At 58.7% G+C, this 15,661-nt stretch overlaps 1 protein-coding gene across 4 annotated transcripts in view; it reads right to left on the reverse strand.

Moving 5' to 3' along the window:
• KIF21B (kinesin family member 21B) overlaps window positions 1-15,661 on the reverse strand; it is a 39,329-nt gene that overhangs the window by 11,600 nt on the left and 12,068 nt on the right. For all 4 annotated transcript variants that reach the window (XR_002139074.2, XM_019750866.2, XM_019750864.2 and 1 more), the window contains exons 4-26: window positions 14,176-14,325; window positions 13,925-14,059; window positions 13,637-13,804; window positions 13,195-13,310; window positions 12,518-12,713; window positions 11,412-11,601; window positions 10,684-10,747; window positions 10,359-10,571; window positions 9,907-9,997; window positions 9,464-9,581; window positions 8,766-8,957; window positions 7,271-7,470; window positions 5,995-6,102; window positions 5,536-5,604; window positions 4,932-5,164; window positions 4,660-4,807; window positions 4,337-4,531; window positions 4,143-4,244; window positions 2,840-3,005; window positions 2,645-2,696; window positions 2,448-2,505; window positions 1,518-1,723; window positions 1,372-1,443 (exon numbers count right to left, since the gene is read on the reverse strand). Coding sequence is in view for 3 of the 4 variants with exons in the window: in XM_019750866.2 (XP_019606425.2) it covers window positions 1,372-1,443; window positions 1,518-1,723; window positions 2,448-2,505; window positions 2,645-2,696; window positions 2,840-3,005; window positions 4,143-4,244; window positions 4,337-4,531; window positions 4,660-4,807; window positions 4,932-5,164; window positions 5,536-5,604; window positions 5,995-6,102; window positions 7,271-7,470; window positions 8,766-8,957; window positions 9,464-9,581; window positions 9,907-9,997; window positions 10,359-10,571; window positions 10,684-10,747; window positions 11,412-11,601; window positions 12,518-12,713; window positions 13,195-13,310; window positions 13,637-13,804; window positions 13,925-14,059; window positions 14,176-14,325 (3,242 nt within the window). In the remaining variant the exon portion in view is untranslated. The remainder of the gene's footprint in view (window positions 1-1,371; window positions 1,444-1,517; window positions 1,724-2,447; window positions 2,506-2,644; window positions 2,697-2,839; window positions 3,006-4,142; window positions 4,245-4,336; window positions 4,532-4,659; window positions 4,808-4,931; window positions 5,165-5,535; window positions 5,605-5,994; window positions 6,103-7,270; window positions 7,471-8,765; window positions 8,958-9,463; window positions 9,582-9,906; window positions 9,998-10,358; window positions 10,572-10,683; window positions 10,748-11,411; window positions 11,602-12,517; window positions 12,714-13,194; window positions 13,311-13,636; window positions 13,805-13,924; window positions 14,060-14,175; window positions 14,326-15,661) is intronic.

Here is a 15,661-nt window from a genome sequence, read left to right on the forward strand (position 1 = left end):
CAGTAAAATGTCTACAACCCCAAATGATACCCACAGTGCTTTTGCGGCCATTGGCGGACATGGGGAACCCTGAGCCCCCACACGCTCACGTTCCCAGCTGAGGTCAACAGCGACCTCTGCCCAGGGCTTCAGCTCTCACACTGTACACAGGGCCTTCCGTGGTCTACTCAGTGCCACGTTTTGGGCGTCTCTGGGCTTTTTCTTGGTGGCTTCACTGTTTAAAATGGCCCCAAGTGTGGAGCTGAGGCACTGTCCGGAGTTCCTGAGCCTGAGGAGGCTGCGACAGGCCTCGTGGAGAAAACAGGCGTGTTTGAAAAGAGTCGTTCACACGTGAGCTGTAGTGCGGTGAGCCACGAATCAACCATGTGTATTAACAAGGTGTCCTTAAACAGAAACACACACAAAACCAGGCTGCGTATTGATCAGCGGATGGAAACAATGTGACTGGCAACCCCGGGAATGTCACCCTGTGTTTCCCTGGGAACGATGGCTCCGTGGGGCTCATTCAGCGTCTAGGGCAACTGTATAGGACGTAACTACTGGGAATAATGAGAATCAGCCGTATCTTCAGGGAGAGTCTGAGGCCCCATTGCACAGCCCATCCCGATATCCCAAGGCCTCCTCTTGGAAAGTTGTCCTCGGTTCAACCTAAGTCTCTTCCCTTTGAAAAGTCATCATGAGTTCAGCCAAAATCCCTCAGGCTGCAAGTTCAGTGCCTTCTCCGAGTTCGGGGCAAGGGACAGTGTGTGAGCCCAAGGGCACCAATCTCCGTGCAGCTGCCCCACCGACGGCCCCCTCTGCGAGGCCCCTGAATGGGCATCTGCTGAAGCTGCAGCCAGGCCTCCTGCCTCCACCGAGGCTGGTGCGAGAGGTTATCCCGAGCCCCTGCTCTTCTACTCCTTAGCGTGTGACCTAGGGAAGGCCACCAAACACCTCTGGACATTTAGTGCACGGACCAGTGACTGGCAGGTGCTGTGGTCTGCAGAAGCTCCAGGGACCTGGCCCACAAGGGGCTGGACGGCAGGAGACATCACACCGTCCTGCAGCCATCTCTGCATTTTCTTTAAACCTCTCCTCCGCTCTTACATGACAGACCTTACAAGGGGCTGACGCACATCTGCACAATGACAACCCAAGTCGCCAAAACAGCCACCAATACTGAGTGCACATCAGCCAATGGACTTTAGCAGCGGGCTTGGCCACCAGTTTCAGGTCCTTCTGGCAATTCTGCGTCCTCAGCCCACACTGGGCAGGGTGGGGAAGGGACCATGGGGGGCAGGCTGAGTGACTTAGAGTGGACATCCCGCAATTCATGCTGCCAAAGTCTGGACAGGCAGCGACTCTGGTACACGCTCCGAAACACACGCTCACCTAGCAGGCTGTCCCCGGTCGTACGACTTCCTGCGGGCCAGCGGTGTGTCGGTGCCTCGAGACTGCCGGGGGCTGAAACACAAGGCAGCAGTGAGGCGCCGTCCAGCTCCCTGCCCACCCTGACCCGCTGCCTGGCCCCTCCTTACAAAGTGCTCCCTCTGGTGGGCAGGCTGATGGTGCGCGAGACCTTGTCCCGATAGTAGGGATCTCGGATGGAGAAGCCCACCCCGTCCTCTTTGATCTCCACCAAGGAGGCCAGGGACTTGGTGATGTTCTTGGTGGACACGTCCAGCGGGGGCCCCAGGCACTCGGCTGACACAGCCTTCATCTGAGCAGACAGCTTGGGCTCCCCCTGGGGAGAGACCGGGTGGACCGAGTTGCCCGCATGGGCTGGTACATGATAAAAAGTCATGGGAGTGGGGACTGGGGTGGCCTTGGCCTAAGGCAGGAGCCAGCACGCATCACCAGAGCTCATCTCTCAGGGCGGCTGGAGAACCCCAAGCTACAGAAATGGATTTTCCCCCTTATTTGGACTCTGCAAACAGCATGTCCAGACGGGCCTCTGGGTTGCTCACCAGCTGATCAGCTTACCCCGAACTCTGCACAACTCACTCTCCCCAGCCTGCAGGGCTTTCCCCCCCTTCTCTCTTTAATAAATCCGGTTTCTTGGTTCAGCTTACAAACGGAGCCCTCACTGGCTAAACCCCCACTGCTGACCGCGTACTAGGGATTGATAGTCTGTATGTACAATTACTAGAAATCTAGAGTTAGTCTGCGGCTCGGAGCAGGAGGCCGAGTCTGGGGTGGGAAAGAAGGAGATCTTGAAAGTGGGGCCTCTGGCTACGGTGACGTCACTGGGCAGTGGCTCCGGACACTTCTCCCATCTTCCACCCACCTCAGAAAGAATGGGCTGTACCCAGTACACAGCTGGGCACCCCCCAATTCCAGGCTAGCTCCTTCTTAGACCTCCACCCCAGTTGGAGGTAACACTGGGCTGGGGCAGGGGGTGAGGGCGGAGCCACAGGAAGGTGGGAGACCAGGTGTGGGGAGCCCGGTCTGCCTCCCAATGAACTCACCTTGAACTTGAAATCATCGTGGCTGCTGGATCCTTTCATGGCAAATGCCTGGGAGAAGCTAAGGAAGAAGCAGAGGGGCTTCAGGACCCCAACAGCCTGTGTCCTGGTGCTCTGGGCCCCAAAGAGGCCGATCCAGGCTCAGCCCCGGCCCTAGGAACACGCTGAGCCAGCCTCGCACTCCTGACGTGGGGACTCACCTCCCCTCAGAGAACTCCGAGACCTCCTCATCCGTGCTGGCGTAGCCGTTCTCTGCAAGGGGGGAGGGAGAGCAGGATGTGAGGCTGCAGTAGGCCTCCCTCCCAAATCTCGCCCACTGGGATCACACTGGGCTTCTGGCAGCGCCCTGGGAGGGGGCCCCAGGTGGTAGCCCAAGGCCTGTGCACCCCACGTACCCTGCTGCACGTTGTAGATGAGGGCCTGCAGTTCAGGGCATGCCTCGGCCTTTTCACGCAGGGCGTCCAGGAGCACGTGGTTCTGGGAGGAGCCCGCTATGTCTGTCTGCCTCAGCCGTCCCTCCAGCAGCCGGATCTGTGCCTCTTTTTGTGCCACCTGCAGCCCCTGAGGGCAGGGAGCAAGGCCTGAATGACCCTTCCTGGCCTAGGGCTGTGGGCACCCCACCACTGCCCTCACATGGGTGACCTGCTCCCAGAGACCTTGGAGGCACCCTGATAACTCCCAGTGCCTGTCACAGACCTGAGAGGTACCCCCGGCCCCCTTGACTTTCCCCACATGTACACACCAGTGGAGGTCACCTTAGGACACACTCCCTATTAGGGCTGAACTGTGTCTCCCGAAACTCATTTATTGACCACATACCCCCCAGTACCGCAGAAGGTGACTACTGTATTTGGGGACGCGTTTTGTAAAGAGATAATTAAGTTAAAATGGGGTATTTAGGTGCCCTAATCCATATGACTGGTGTCCTCACAGGAAAAGGACAGGACACAGACACACACAGAGGGATGACCAGGTGAACGGAGAAGGTGGCTGTCTACAAGCCAAGGGGAAAGTCCTCAGAGGAAGCCACCTGCCCACACGCAGCACAGCTTCCATAACTGTGCTGGAAGATGTCTGTTCCTAGGCCACCCAGCGGGTGGCACTTCGCCATGGCAGCCCAAGCTGGCTAACATTCCCCGAAGACACAAAAGAGCTGAGAGCTCCCTGGGGACCAGTGAGGCGTCCAGGAGAGCAGGCTCCTGCCCTCCCCAGAGCTGCCGAGCATGTGTGGCCCATGGTGCCTGTCCCACAGCCCGGGGGAGGGACCACATTCTCTGGCCAGCTGTCTATCCCGCAGACAGGAACACAAGACACCTGTGTCCTAGCATAAACTGTCCTGAGTCCATCCGTCTGCCTCCCGCAGCCCCGCTCCAGCATACGCACACTTCGCTCCACCTCCAGCAGACTCGGGCCCAGCCCTGCTCTGGATGGGCCTGGCCCAGTAGCAGGGTCACTTTAATGGAGGCCCTGCTGTGAGCTGGGCAGCACGCCAAGCCCCTCACATGTGTCATCTCGGTAAAGCCATGCACCAAGCCCCAGGTTTCGTGTGTCATCACCCCAGCTTTGCAGCCTGGAACCAGGGGCTGGGAAGCACGGAGGCTTGCCAGAGCCTGTCAGGGAGGTGGGTGGGAGGAGCCAGCCTGTCGATCACAGAGAAAGCGGTGCGCTGGGGCCCCACCCAGCAGTCGCTTGGCCCACCTTGTCGATGGACGCCTTGAGGAAGTTGTCCAAGAGGAGGCGGGCTTCAGCCAGGGAGCAGGAGCTGATGACCACTGACGTGTCTGTGGAGTCCAGCTCCTCCTGGAACCCGGAGGCAGAGACCCCTTGTCACCAGGACTGCGCCCACGCACCCACGCACCCCTGCGCCTCCGGCCCTCAGACCCCACAGGCACCTTGGTCTCCTCCAGCTGCACGATGGTGGCCTGGCAGTCGGAGATGCTGTCGTTGATGTAATCGATGTTGGCGGCCAGCACCTCGATCTCCTCGGCGAGCTCCTGCAGCCCCTTTTCCTCCTCCGGGCTCTCCGCCTGCAGCCGCTCCCGCTTCCTGCGCAGCGCCTCCTGCAGGACAAACAGCTCCTCCCTTTTCTAGGGGGAGGCGGAGGTCTCAGGGAGCTGTCCAGCGCGCCCGCAGCTCTCCCGAGGCTGGAGGTGCCAGGAGTAGGGGAGGGGCAGGCCGGAGAGGGGCAGATGGCGGAGGCGAGTCCAGCGCCCACCTTGATGAGCCGCTCCATGTCGGCCTCGAGGTTGACAATGGTCATTCTCTGCATGACGATGTCAATGACCCTCCTCTCCAGGGACTGCCACTTGAGCCGCGCGGCCTTACTGAAGCTCTGGCTGGCCCCCTTCTTCTGGAACTTCTTTCTGGAGACAGAGGCAAAGGGGGTTTGGGCGGGGCCGGTCTCAAACTCTATGCTGCCCCGAGGGCCTCGCCCCTGCCCGGCCCCACCCCAGATTTCCAGGCGCGGGCACTGCACATCTACCTCACCTGGCAGCGCGGGTGCCATGGACACTGGACGTGGGGTGGTCCCCCAAGAAATGGTTGATTTTGCGGTTCCATTGGTGCACGATGCTAGAGACCGAGCGGGCCCCCGACTCTGCCTCTGACGACGTGGTGCTGGCCGACACCTCGGCCCCTGAGTCCAGCATGGACGGCTTCACTCCCACACGCCCCGCCACCCGCTCAGACATGGGCTTGGCCAGACGCCTCAGTGCAGAAACCTGGGGGCCAAGAGGGGCCCAGTGAGCAGGCTACCCCAGAACCCAGAAAATGCCCAGATTGGGGGGGTGTCAGACAGGGAGAATACAGGGGCCACTCCATTCTGACCTGGGCTTGGAACTGAGAAAGGGCCAAGAGGCCTCTGTTTGATGCAAAATGAACACAAAAGAGACCTGCACCTCCTTTTAACAATTAACATCTCCGGCATGTGGGCCTAGAGCCTGCAGTCTGCCCTTCTAACAGGCGTCACCCCAGGTCAGTACCTGTGTCTGCTGAGGGAAAGGAGAAAGCCAGGGCCACTGCAACTGGCTACCGCCCCACCCCCGGCTCCGGCAGAATCAGGAGAAGGGGGCTACGTGGGGCCCACGCTCACCTCCTGGGTCTTCCTCCTCAGGACCAGTTCCTGCTGCCGTTTCTGGGACTCCAGAGCTCGGATCTGGAACTGCGGGTGAGAAGAGTTGGGGTCCACACTCAGGGCTAGGGCAGAGAGGTGAGACCCTGGTTTCTGACAGAATAGACCCCAGCGCTTTGCCCTGGTCCCAGAGGTCACAGCAGGCCCCTTTCTTCACAGGGTGATTCTCTCAGCCTTTCCTCCCCACCATAGGCAATGAATCCTGGGTGAGGGGGCTTCTCTGGACGATGCCCAGTCCTGCCTCTGCTCACTGGTGACCTCGGGCATGTCCCTGCCCCTGGCTGGGGCCGAGTCGCTCCTCTGAACAGCATGGGGCTGGACCGGAAGCCTGCAGGAGTCCGGCCCTCCTGTGCCAGTCCCAAGGGGATGCTGGGTGTGCTGGAAGCTGAGGGCTCAGGAGTCCTCAGGGCTGTCCCTCACCTCCTGTCGCCTCTGCTCCTTCTTCAGCTGTGCGATCTCCCGGTTCCTCTTGGTCTCCACCAGCCGTCGCCGCTGCTGCTCCTCACGCATCTGCTTCATCAGGGCCACCTGGGACGGGAAGAGGGGACAATGGTGGGACAGGGCTGGGCAGGTGGCCAGCACCCTGCAGGGAGTGGCAGCTCTGAGGACGCTGGGTGGGTGGGAAGGGCAGCCTGCAGGCAGCACTCGGGGTCTGGGTGAGAGTCTGTCCCTGTCCTGGGTGACCGGCCAAAAGGAGTGACCTTACTGCCAGCCCAGTCATGCAGGTATGACCAACCGTAGCTCCCACTACTCTGAATGTCACAGCACCTGGTGGCCCTCACCCAAAGCCACTGTCCTGGGTCTGGCCATTCTAGGACCAGCCCAGGTTGCTGGAGGCAAGTGGCAGGGTGGAAGGGAGGGGAGGAGCAGATCTAAGCCCAGGCTCGCGGTGACAACAGTGACACCAGCAGTGTTTGTCCAGGCTGTGCTACACGCCAGGCACTGGCCTTGTGACAATCATGACAGACGCATTATCATTCCCGGTTTATCAACAAGAGCTCAGAGAGAAAAAAGTGATTTCAAGTCATACAACCAAGTAAATATAATTAATAACATATTATGATGGATGATACTTGTTATCACAGGCAGAGGGCTTACATATACAGTGGACCCTTGAACAACGCAGGGGTCAAGGTGCTGACCCCCAGCTCAGGTTAAAATCTGTATATAACTTCTGACTCCTCAAAAACGTAACTACTAATAGCTTACTATTCACTGGGAGCCTTACCAATAACATACACAGTCGAACAACACATATTTTGTGTGTTGCATGTATTATACGTTGTATTCTTACAATAGCATAAGCTAGAGAAAAGAAAAGGTTATTAAGAAAATCATAAGGAAGAGAAAATCCTTTTACAGTATTTATTGAAAACAATCTGTGTGTAAGCAAACCATGAAGTTGGAAGCTGTGTTGTTGGAGGGTCCACCGTCCGTGGAGCAGAGACAACAGTAACGGAGCTTCCCACAGGGGGGCAGTGTCGAGCGGGGTCCCCTGGAGACCCTGGCCTGTCCCTCTCTTGGGGGAAGGTGCTGTCACCCTGGACAAACACCCCAGGACCAGGCCAGGGCCCAACCAGGCGGTTTTGTGTGGAGCTCGTCCACACAGACAGCGGTGACTGTAGCGCCGTAAGCGGACTCTCAGCCTGCACCCCACGGCCAGCCCTGGGTCTACTGCCCAGGCCCTCGCCCCTACCTTGGCCTTCTTCATCTCGGCCACCTCGGCCTGCAGCTTCTTCAGCTCCCTCTCGTAGCGCGACTGGTTCTTGAGCAGCCGCGCATGCTCCTTCTGCGCGGCCTGCAGCTTCTGCAGGTCACGATGCATCTCACGCAGCCTCTTCTCGTAGTCAGCCTTGATCTTGTTGGCCTTCTCCTCCGTGTAGCACTCCATGGTGCCTGAGGGCAGAGAGAGAGAGAGAGAGAGAGAGAGAGAGAGAGAGAGAGAGAGAGAGAGAGAGAGAGGCAGCTGTCGCTATGCCCCCCCCCCCCCCCCCCGCAGCTGTCAGCTGTGGGCTCAGCTGGGAGGGGGCGGGGCCTGGGTCCTAGTCTCACTGCTTGACCTTGGTGAGGTCACACCCCTTTCTGCACTTCCTAGATTTACACAGTGAGGGGATCAGAGTGGAAGATGTCCAAGGCCCTTCCCGCTGGCAGCCTTACAACAGTTTCCTAACTCGTCTCAGGTTCCATGTGCATTCTCCTACACAGCAGCCAGAGCAATCTTTTCAAAATGCTTTTAAAATGTACATCACATCCCTGTCTCGAAAGTCCACCCCTTCCACTTCCCTCGGAGAACAAGGCGACGTCCTTATCATGACCAACATGACCTGGTCCCACTTTCCCTGCTCTCCTCTCCTGCTTACTCCAACCATCTGCCCCCCTTGTCATTCCATCAACATGCCAGGCACACGCCTGCCTCAGGGCTTGGCATCTTCTACTCCCTCTGCTTGGAATGCCCTTCCCTGCAGTCACGCTGCTGGAAGACTGTGTCACCTCCATCACGTCTATGCAAATGTCACTCTCTCAGCAAAGATTTCCAGGCCTGTCCTTTTAAAACCAACCCACCGGCCAGCACTCTCTGTCCTCCTTCCCTGCTATATTTTTTCTGTAATACTTCTCACCCTCTGACATGGTACAGATTCTGCTTAATTATCTGATTTCTGCCTGTGTCTCCCCACTGGAATGTACACTTCACAACCACAGGGATCCCACTCACTCCATATCTCCAGCACCTAGAATAACGTCTGCTCCTTAAGATGTATTTATTTATTCAACAGATGTTTGCTGAATATGCGAATGAGTGAATGAGTGAATGAATGAATGAAGAGGCTGAAGAGCAGCATAAGGAAGACAGACTGTAAGCAGTAGGTTTGTAAATAGGTTCAAAGGAAAATTCCAAGGAACTGAGCATAGGAACAAAAGCTGAGGAGTGTCAAAGGATCCTAATAGAAAGGATTCTAATACTCAAGACGATACCGAAACACATAATCATTTAAAATGTAGCATAGAACTAGGGTTAGTCATAAGAACTGTTTGACTGTGGTCGAAAGGCATTGTCCAAGGGTCAGAAGCCCACCCTCATCCCCTGCCCGCCCAGAAGATCAGGTAAATCCAGTGAGTGGGTGGAGCATTGTACGGGGGAGGAGTCTGGGGGAGATGGGGCGGGGCCAGCATGGCGGTGGGCAGGGCCTCACTGAGGTTCTGCAGCACGCGGTCGCGCTCCAGCTGCGTGTCACGGATCTTGTTCTGCAGCAGAATCAGTTTCTCCTCGTACTGGTGCTTGAGTGTCTGCAGCCGCCGCTGGCTGTTCTCCAGCTCGTCGATCAGCTTCTGCTTGATCTCGATTTCACACGTCAGGTCAGCCAGGTCGGCCTGGAAGTTCACCTCTGTGGGGCACAGACGGGCCTGACATAGCGCCATGGCATGGGGCCCGGGGGCCTTCCTCTGGTCACCCTCGACCGGGCGGTGACCAGAGGCTGGAGGCCCACAGTGCATAGGTGCTACCAGGTGGGGAGACACATTTAAAGAGCAGCCCCGAAATGCAAGGCTGGGTGGGTGCCCGGAGGCCACAGTCAGCCTGTCATTGACCACATGGGACCCAGCTGGGTCGGGGAGGTCGTGAGGACTGAGAAAAGCAGGCCACCCAAGGGTCAAGGTCGGCAGTGCCCAGCAGGCAGGAGCGCTCAGTGAGTGGCCTCATCGTCACTGGTGTTTGGTGTCATGGCCGAGAGCTCCAGGCCCTGCACATCCACTGTCTTTGAGATCTGAGGTCTCAGGGGCCCGTCCCCACCCCAGGGGCTTCGGGCTTAGGGGCTCCCAACCAGAAAGCTGGCCCTGAGCACCTTGTCCCGACTGGGCGCTGCCTAGAAGTGGGACCCTGGGGCACACACACCTTTCTCCTCGGGGTCTGAGTCCGAGCCCACCAGGCTCTCCTCGCTGCCCGAGTCCTCATCCTCGTCCTCACGGCCCTCCTCTTCCTCACAGCCACTCTCATCTCGGTCTTCCTCCTCCTAGGCACCAAGCGCCATTAGGGCTGGGCCAGTGGTCCCACCCTGCCTGGGTCGGGGCCGCCTCTGGGGAGGGGCTCCCAGAAGCACAGGCCCATCCCGGGCAGGTGTGTCAGGAGGTGGGGAATGGGGTGGTCAGAGCCGGGGCCCCTTGTGGCCAATCCCCTCCTGGAAGAGTCCCACCCACTTCCCCCAGCATCCTGGGCAGAGACGTTTGGGATGAGGTGGGGGACTGAAGGATGGGGATCACCATGGCAACCAGAGGCCCCTTCCCTCCATGCACAAGGAGGGACCTGGGTAACAGGAGGGGAGGGCTGGGTGCGCTCACCTCCTCGGCCTCATTGTCGTCATTCTCATCAGTCTCCTCACTGTTTTCCTGTTGGAGCTTTGCCCTCTTTTTGAAGGCCTCCTTCTCTGGGCTGCCCAGGAGTGAAGGGGACACCAGGTTAGGGGACCGAACCTGCCCGAGCATGCGGCCAGGGTGTCCTCTGGGAGAGGAATGTCCTGCCCCGTGTGCATGGGGTGGATGGGGTTCCTCCAGCTCCTGGCCCCGCGTTAACCCCAGGACTCGCCACCCTTCCTCTCCTTGGGGGAGTGACAGCCGTGGAGAAAGCCAGGTGGCCTCCACCCCAAGGCTGGCAAGTCTGCTCAGGGACTCCCTAGGTAAGCCTGGGCAGTACCCGCCTGCGGGAAGGTGGGGAGCCTGGGCAGTACCCTCCTGCGGGAAGGTGGGGAGCCTGGGCAGTACCCGCCTGCGGGAAGGTGGGGAGAGGCACTCACCTCTTCCTCCGCTGCCTGACCGCCTTCTTCTTGAGCTTCTCCAGGTCCTGCTTGGCCCTGCGGATCACCTCGGAGGCGTCCTCCATGGAGCTGGCGGGGCTGCCCCCGAAGGCCATCGGAGACGCCCCCAGGGAGTAGGGGCCCCGCGCCGAAGCCCGGGACAAGCTGCGACGCAGGGACTCATTCATGGCCTCGCTCTCCAGGAGCTTCGTCCTGTGGGGACAGCGTGTGGGGACAGCATGTGGGGATGGCATGTGGGTGGATGAGCCGGAGGGCTGCCCGCCCGCCAAGGCCGCCAGCCTTCCCAGGGGTGTGGCTCGCTCACCGTAGCTCCTCTATTTCCCGGATGTAGCTGTGGATCAGCGTGCCGATGGCCTCGTTGCCGTCACCTGGGGGGGGGAAAACAAGAGGGACCCTCAGCTCTAGCCCGCTGGCCTTGACCTCGGTGCCCCCGACAGGGCCGCACACACCGGCCTTTGGCAAAGAGACATCTGTATGGAGAAAGATTTGTCCTGTGCACAGATATGTGCAGCACTGTTGGTGACAGGGAGACACGAGATGCAGCCAAATGTCCCTTCACAGAGGGCTGTCACCACAAATGACTTGTCATCATCACAGGTGGAACACTGCAGTTTAAAAGAATCAGGTAGGTTTATAGGTTTCAACATGGAAAGGTCTCTAAGTGAAAGAGGGAGTTACAGGACAATATGTGTGACCTCATATATAGAAAGGGAAAAAGCCATGGTATTCACACACACGCACGCACACACACGCTTTGTGGGAATATACATTCATACTGAGAGCAAAGGTGCTGAGAAAGCTGCAGGAAAATGTGTAGCAAGCTGCTCCCGGAGGCTCCTTCTAAGAAATGGACAGGGAGGGATGTTAACCGTTCACTTTACATGTGCCTGTCAATCAAGGTGATGTACTCATGCTTACTTGTATCATAAGAATGAGTTTTAAAATTAACTGGAAAAAATACACGAATGCATTCATCTGTGAGCCCTCAGACCCCGGGTGGGTGGGGACTAGCGCTGGTGGTCCCCAACTCACCAGCCTTGGCCAACAGCAGGTTGGCCTCCTGGCTCATGAGATGGGTGACGCGATTGTTGATGGCATCGATGGCCTCCTGCATGGCCTTTACTCGCAGGCGCAGGGCCCCGTTCTCCTTCTGCAGCATGGCGTTCTCCCGGAACAGGTCACTGTAGCCTTCACTGCCATCCTCCCCAGTCACTCTCTTGCCCTGGGGGGAGGGGAAGGGGAGCCATCAGGGGCCAGAGCTCCCAGGGAGGAGAAGCGTTTCCCGTAACACAGCCCCTGTCTCCCAAGCGCTGAAGCCTTACATGGCTCCCGCAACAACAGAAACGTCCAATGTTTGCCACCCGCCATCCCAGGCCTCCTGCAATCTCCCCTGGACCTCCCTCTCCACGGCTCACCTTCCTGTCCCCGTAAATGCTAACCCAGGGGCCAAACCCTCTGGGGCCCAGGCCGTTGGCATAAATCAGTAAGTCTGGGTGTGAGACAATAGGGAGTGATGGGGAGTGGAGCAAACAGTCACGGACTCAGTCGAAAGGGCCAGTCGCTCTGTCCCTCCAGCCAATCTAGTGCCCTGTGTTGTTAGGTCTCCACATTGTTAAAGAAAAACGGAAACTCCCTAATTTTTGGAAAGGCTGACCACTAAGTTGCCTTCTTTTAAAACCAAAGACAAGTCAAGTCCAAACCCCCCTTATGTGCCAGCCAGATCCAGGCAGGGACCCCAGCCGCTGACTTCTGCCTTAGTCACATGGACTTGGGCACTTTCCTCACAGCACCCGTTTTCCCCATTTCTGTTACCATGTGCATGGCTAGTTCACACCCTACATGCCTGCTCTACTTTTATGCTGATATTCATTCATTCTTCAAAATCCATGTAAAAGGCCCCCGCCTCCAGGATGCCCTCCCTGACCATCTGAGTGAGGAGGGTCCGCGGTGCCCCCTGCCCGGCACATCCAGCACACTACACTATGTGGTCCCATCCACTATTCTTATTCTGTGCCACCGTCAAGGAGTCTCATCTGGCCCTACACGGCATATTCTGCAGACATGAAAACACCCGGCCGAGCGTCTGTCCTATGCGTAAGGTCTGTGCCACAGAGGCCGAGTGCCGGGTGTGAGCTCACCGCCTTGTACTCCACCAGCTCCATCTGCAGGCGTGCGATCTCGGCCCGCAGAGCGCTGATCTGCTGGCTGGTTTTGTCCTGGTTCACCACCAGCTTGTTCTTGATGTTGCGTGCCCGGTTGGCGTATTTGAGGGTGTTGAGCGTCTCCATGAAATCCCGATCGGAGGGGCTCACGCAGGCGATCATGATGGTCTGGCTGGGGTGGACTGAGGGTCAAAGGAGCCCTGCTTCCGACCCCCGGAAGCAGGGCTCCTGCTCCCCCCCTCCCCCCCTGCCTTGCTGCCCTGAGGACCTGAGTGTTCACAGGGCAGAACTTGGGATGTGGGACCTGAACCACTTGGGCAAGGGTGGTACCCACAGATCAGGCAGCTGGCAATGTCGGGGGGCTGTGACGTGTCAGTGCCGGGGTGACAGCCCTCCACCTCCTTAGCATCGCCCACCTATCACCCCATCCGGGCTCTGTCACTTCCTGTAGGACTGTCCCTCCCTATTGTGCCGATAAGGAAACAGTCCACCATATTGGCCGAAGGCCATGGGTACATCAAGGCTTCTGTGTCCCAAACTCACAGCCTGGAGTGGGTAGGTCTCCTGAGCCCCGGGGCCTTCACACTCCAAACCCTCACACCCTGTTCTCCAGGAAGCTGGCCTCCCGCCCCTGTTTGGGTGCTTGCCAGTACCTGTTGCCCCCCAGTGAGTCCTGGAGGAGCCGAGTCAGCTTGGAGTCCCGGTAGGGCACGTGCACCACCTTCTTGCTTTGGTCCCCCAAGGCGCTGATCACGTTGCCCAAGGCCAGCTGTGGGACACAGACTCCAGCACTTGAGAAGCACTCAGGGAGGGAAAACACAGCCCCCATGCTGCCTGCACCTGCCTCGCTGACCCCAGCGGCCCTTAGGCTTGCTGGGAGGGTTTACAGGCAGATATGATAACTTAGTGAAGTTGGGACGTTGGGGGCAAGGGTGAGGGTGAAAGGTCAAAGGCCCAACTGTGGTGACACACAGGTGCCCCAGCCAGCAGCTGGCCAGAGGCGCAAGGAGGACTGGGTCGCTGTGGGTCCTGGGTCCTCGGAAGGGTCTAGACGAGCCATGCGGGCCTTAGGGCTGCTGACCACTGGGCACCCACCAGGCCACAGTTGATGGAGATGCCCTCCTTGGCCCGCTCGCCGGTGGCCCCCGTCCGCTTCAGCCGCTCGGAGCCGGCCAGGTCCACAAAGTGAAACTTGGCCGTGAGCGTCTCATACTCCCGCGTGGGAGCTGTGCCCTCAGGAAGTCCTGTCACTGCCTCATTCACCTGCAACAGAAGGCGGCCTCAGACGTGGGGGCCCCAGACCCCCTGTGGCTCCAATGACCTGGCTCCTTCCTCCTCCCGCCTTCCTGAGCTGCCCCTACACAGGGCCCTGGGGGTCCTCACCAGCTCAGGCTGGGTGCACACGCGCATCTGGCACAGGTGAATGGTGAAGATGGCGTGGGAACGGGAGCTCTGCACATTCATCTGCGTGCTGGCCGTGGTGCGCGACAGGGCCCCCTGCCTCAGGCACTGGATCAGCTGCGGAGGGGGCTGAGGTGAGGACCTTGTGGGGCTGCCCGCCTGTCCTGCCCACCCCGCCCACCAGTGCTCGCTCACCTCCTCCCTGCCTGCCCCTCCCTCCAGTGCATGCTTACCTCCTCCTGGGAGCTGATGAGGCGGGATGTGACGCCTGTGGTATAGATGCCACCATTGGCATCCTCGTGGATCTTAATGTTGGACCTGCGGTGGCGGGCGTCGGGGTCACGGGTACTATCAAACAGGTCCAGGATCTCCTCGTTGTAGAGCTGTGCGGGAAGGAGATAGCTGCTGAGTCTGCAGGGCTGTGGCCCAGCGCCCCAGGACTTTTCTCATGTTTACAAACAAGCTCCACTTTGCAGATGTGGAAACGGAGGCTCTGGGCGGCTAACTTGCCAACCCTGGTCCCCTCCGGGTTCTGGGTTCCACAGTCTTTCTCCTGGACAAGGGTGGGGACTGCTGGGTCGTGGGTAGGACCGTCCTGCAGCTGCTCCACCACTCCCCAAGGTACAAGCATTCAGCTACAGCGGAGGGCTGGGGACCCAAAGGGAACCAGCGCTCTCGGGTCCTAGATGTAGATGAGGAAGATTGGACTATGATTTGGGCCAATCCTATTATGTCACTGGGCTTGCAAAGAGGGGGTGGGGACATGGTTCCAGATGAGGGACAGGAAAGTAGAGCTCAGTGGAGCGTGAGAGCAGCGCCCTGATCCCGAAGGTCCCTGGGGTCGAGGTGACATGTCTGTGTGCCTTGCACTCTGCTTAGGAGAGCAAGAGGCCTGACCTCCTGGGGAGAGCCTGGTGAGACCTGGTGGGGAGGTGGCCTGGCCCAGAGCAGTCACCCCATTTCGGATGGTCTCAGCCTTGGACACTCCTGCGTTTGGGGTCACCAGCAGGAAGTGTCACCTGCTGAAGGGCTGGGATGTTCCCCAGGTTGGGCGAGAGCTGGGCAGCAGGAAAGTGACCCAGCCAAAAGAATCCTGTGCAGGGAAGGGGCAGCCTGCCGTCCTCAGACATCCGAGGCTTTGATGGCCTTAAAGGGACAGAAATACCTCACAGGAAGAGGAAGAGGAAACGGAAGGGACTGGTGCAGATGTGGGTGCCATGGTGTCTGTCTGTCTGTTGGGACAGACCCGGCATCATTTAACCCCTTGTGGTTCACCCTTTGGCATGGGCAGTCTAGGAACCGGCCTGCTCTTTGGGGATCGCCATGGCAACAGGATGGAGAAAGGATAACGATGAGATGAGAAAGCTTACAGAGATTCACAACAGCACGTCACACACACACGCAGTCACTCCATCAGAAGCAGAAGTCCAGAAGGACAAAGAAAAACTCTCAAGTCTAAGAGAGTCCCCCCAAGGGGAAAGCAGCCACCTGTGCACATGGAGGGAACACAGGTGAGGTGGTGGGCAGCGTGGGGCTTGGTGACCTGGACAGGGCTGTCATCAGAGCAGAGGGTGGCTGGGGTTGTGGTGTCACATGCTCAGAACCAGAGTTGCCTGGTTCCAGTGTCCCAGAGAAGGGGCCTGGTCAGGTCCATGTCCACCCGCCTTCCCAGACACCCTTCTGAGACGCCCCTCTGATCCACCCCCAAAGCCCCTAGCT

The sequence above is a fragment of the Rhinolophus sinicus genome, linkage group LG12 (assembly GCF_036562045.2).
Source record: "Rhinolophus sinicus isolate RSC01 linkage group LG12, ASM3656204v1, whole genome shotgun sequence".
In the NCBI taxonomy this organism is placed as follows: Eukaryota; Metazoa; Chordata; class Mammalia; order Chiroptera; family Rhinolophidae; genus Rhinolophus; species Rhinolophus sinicus.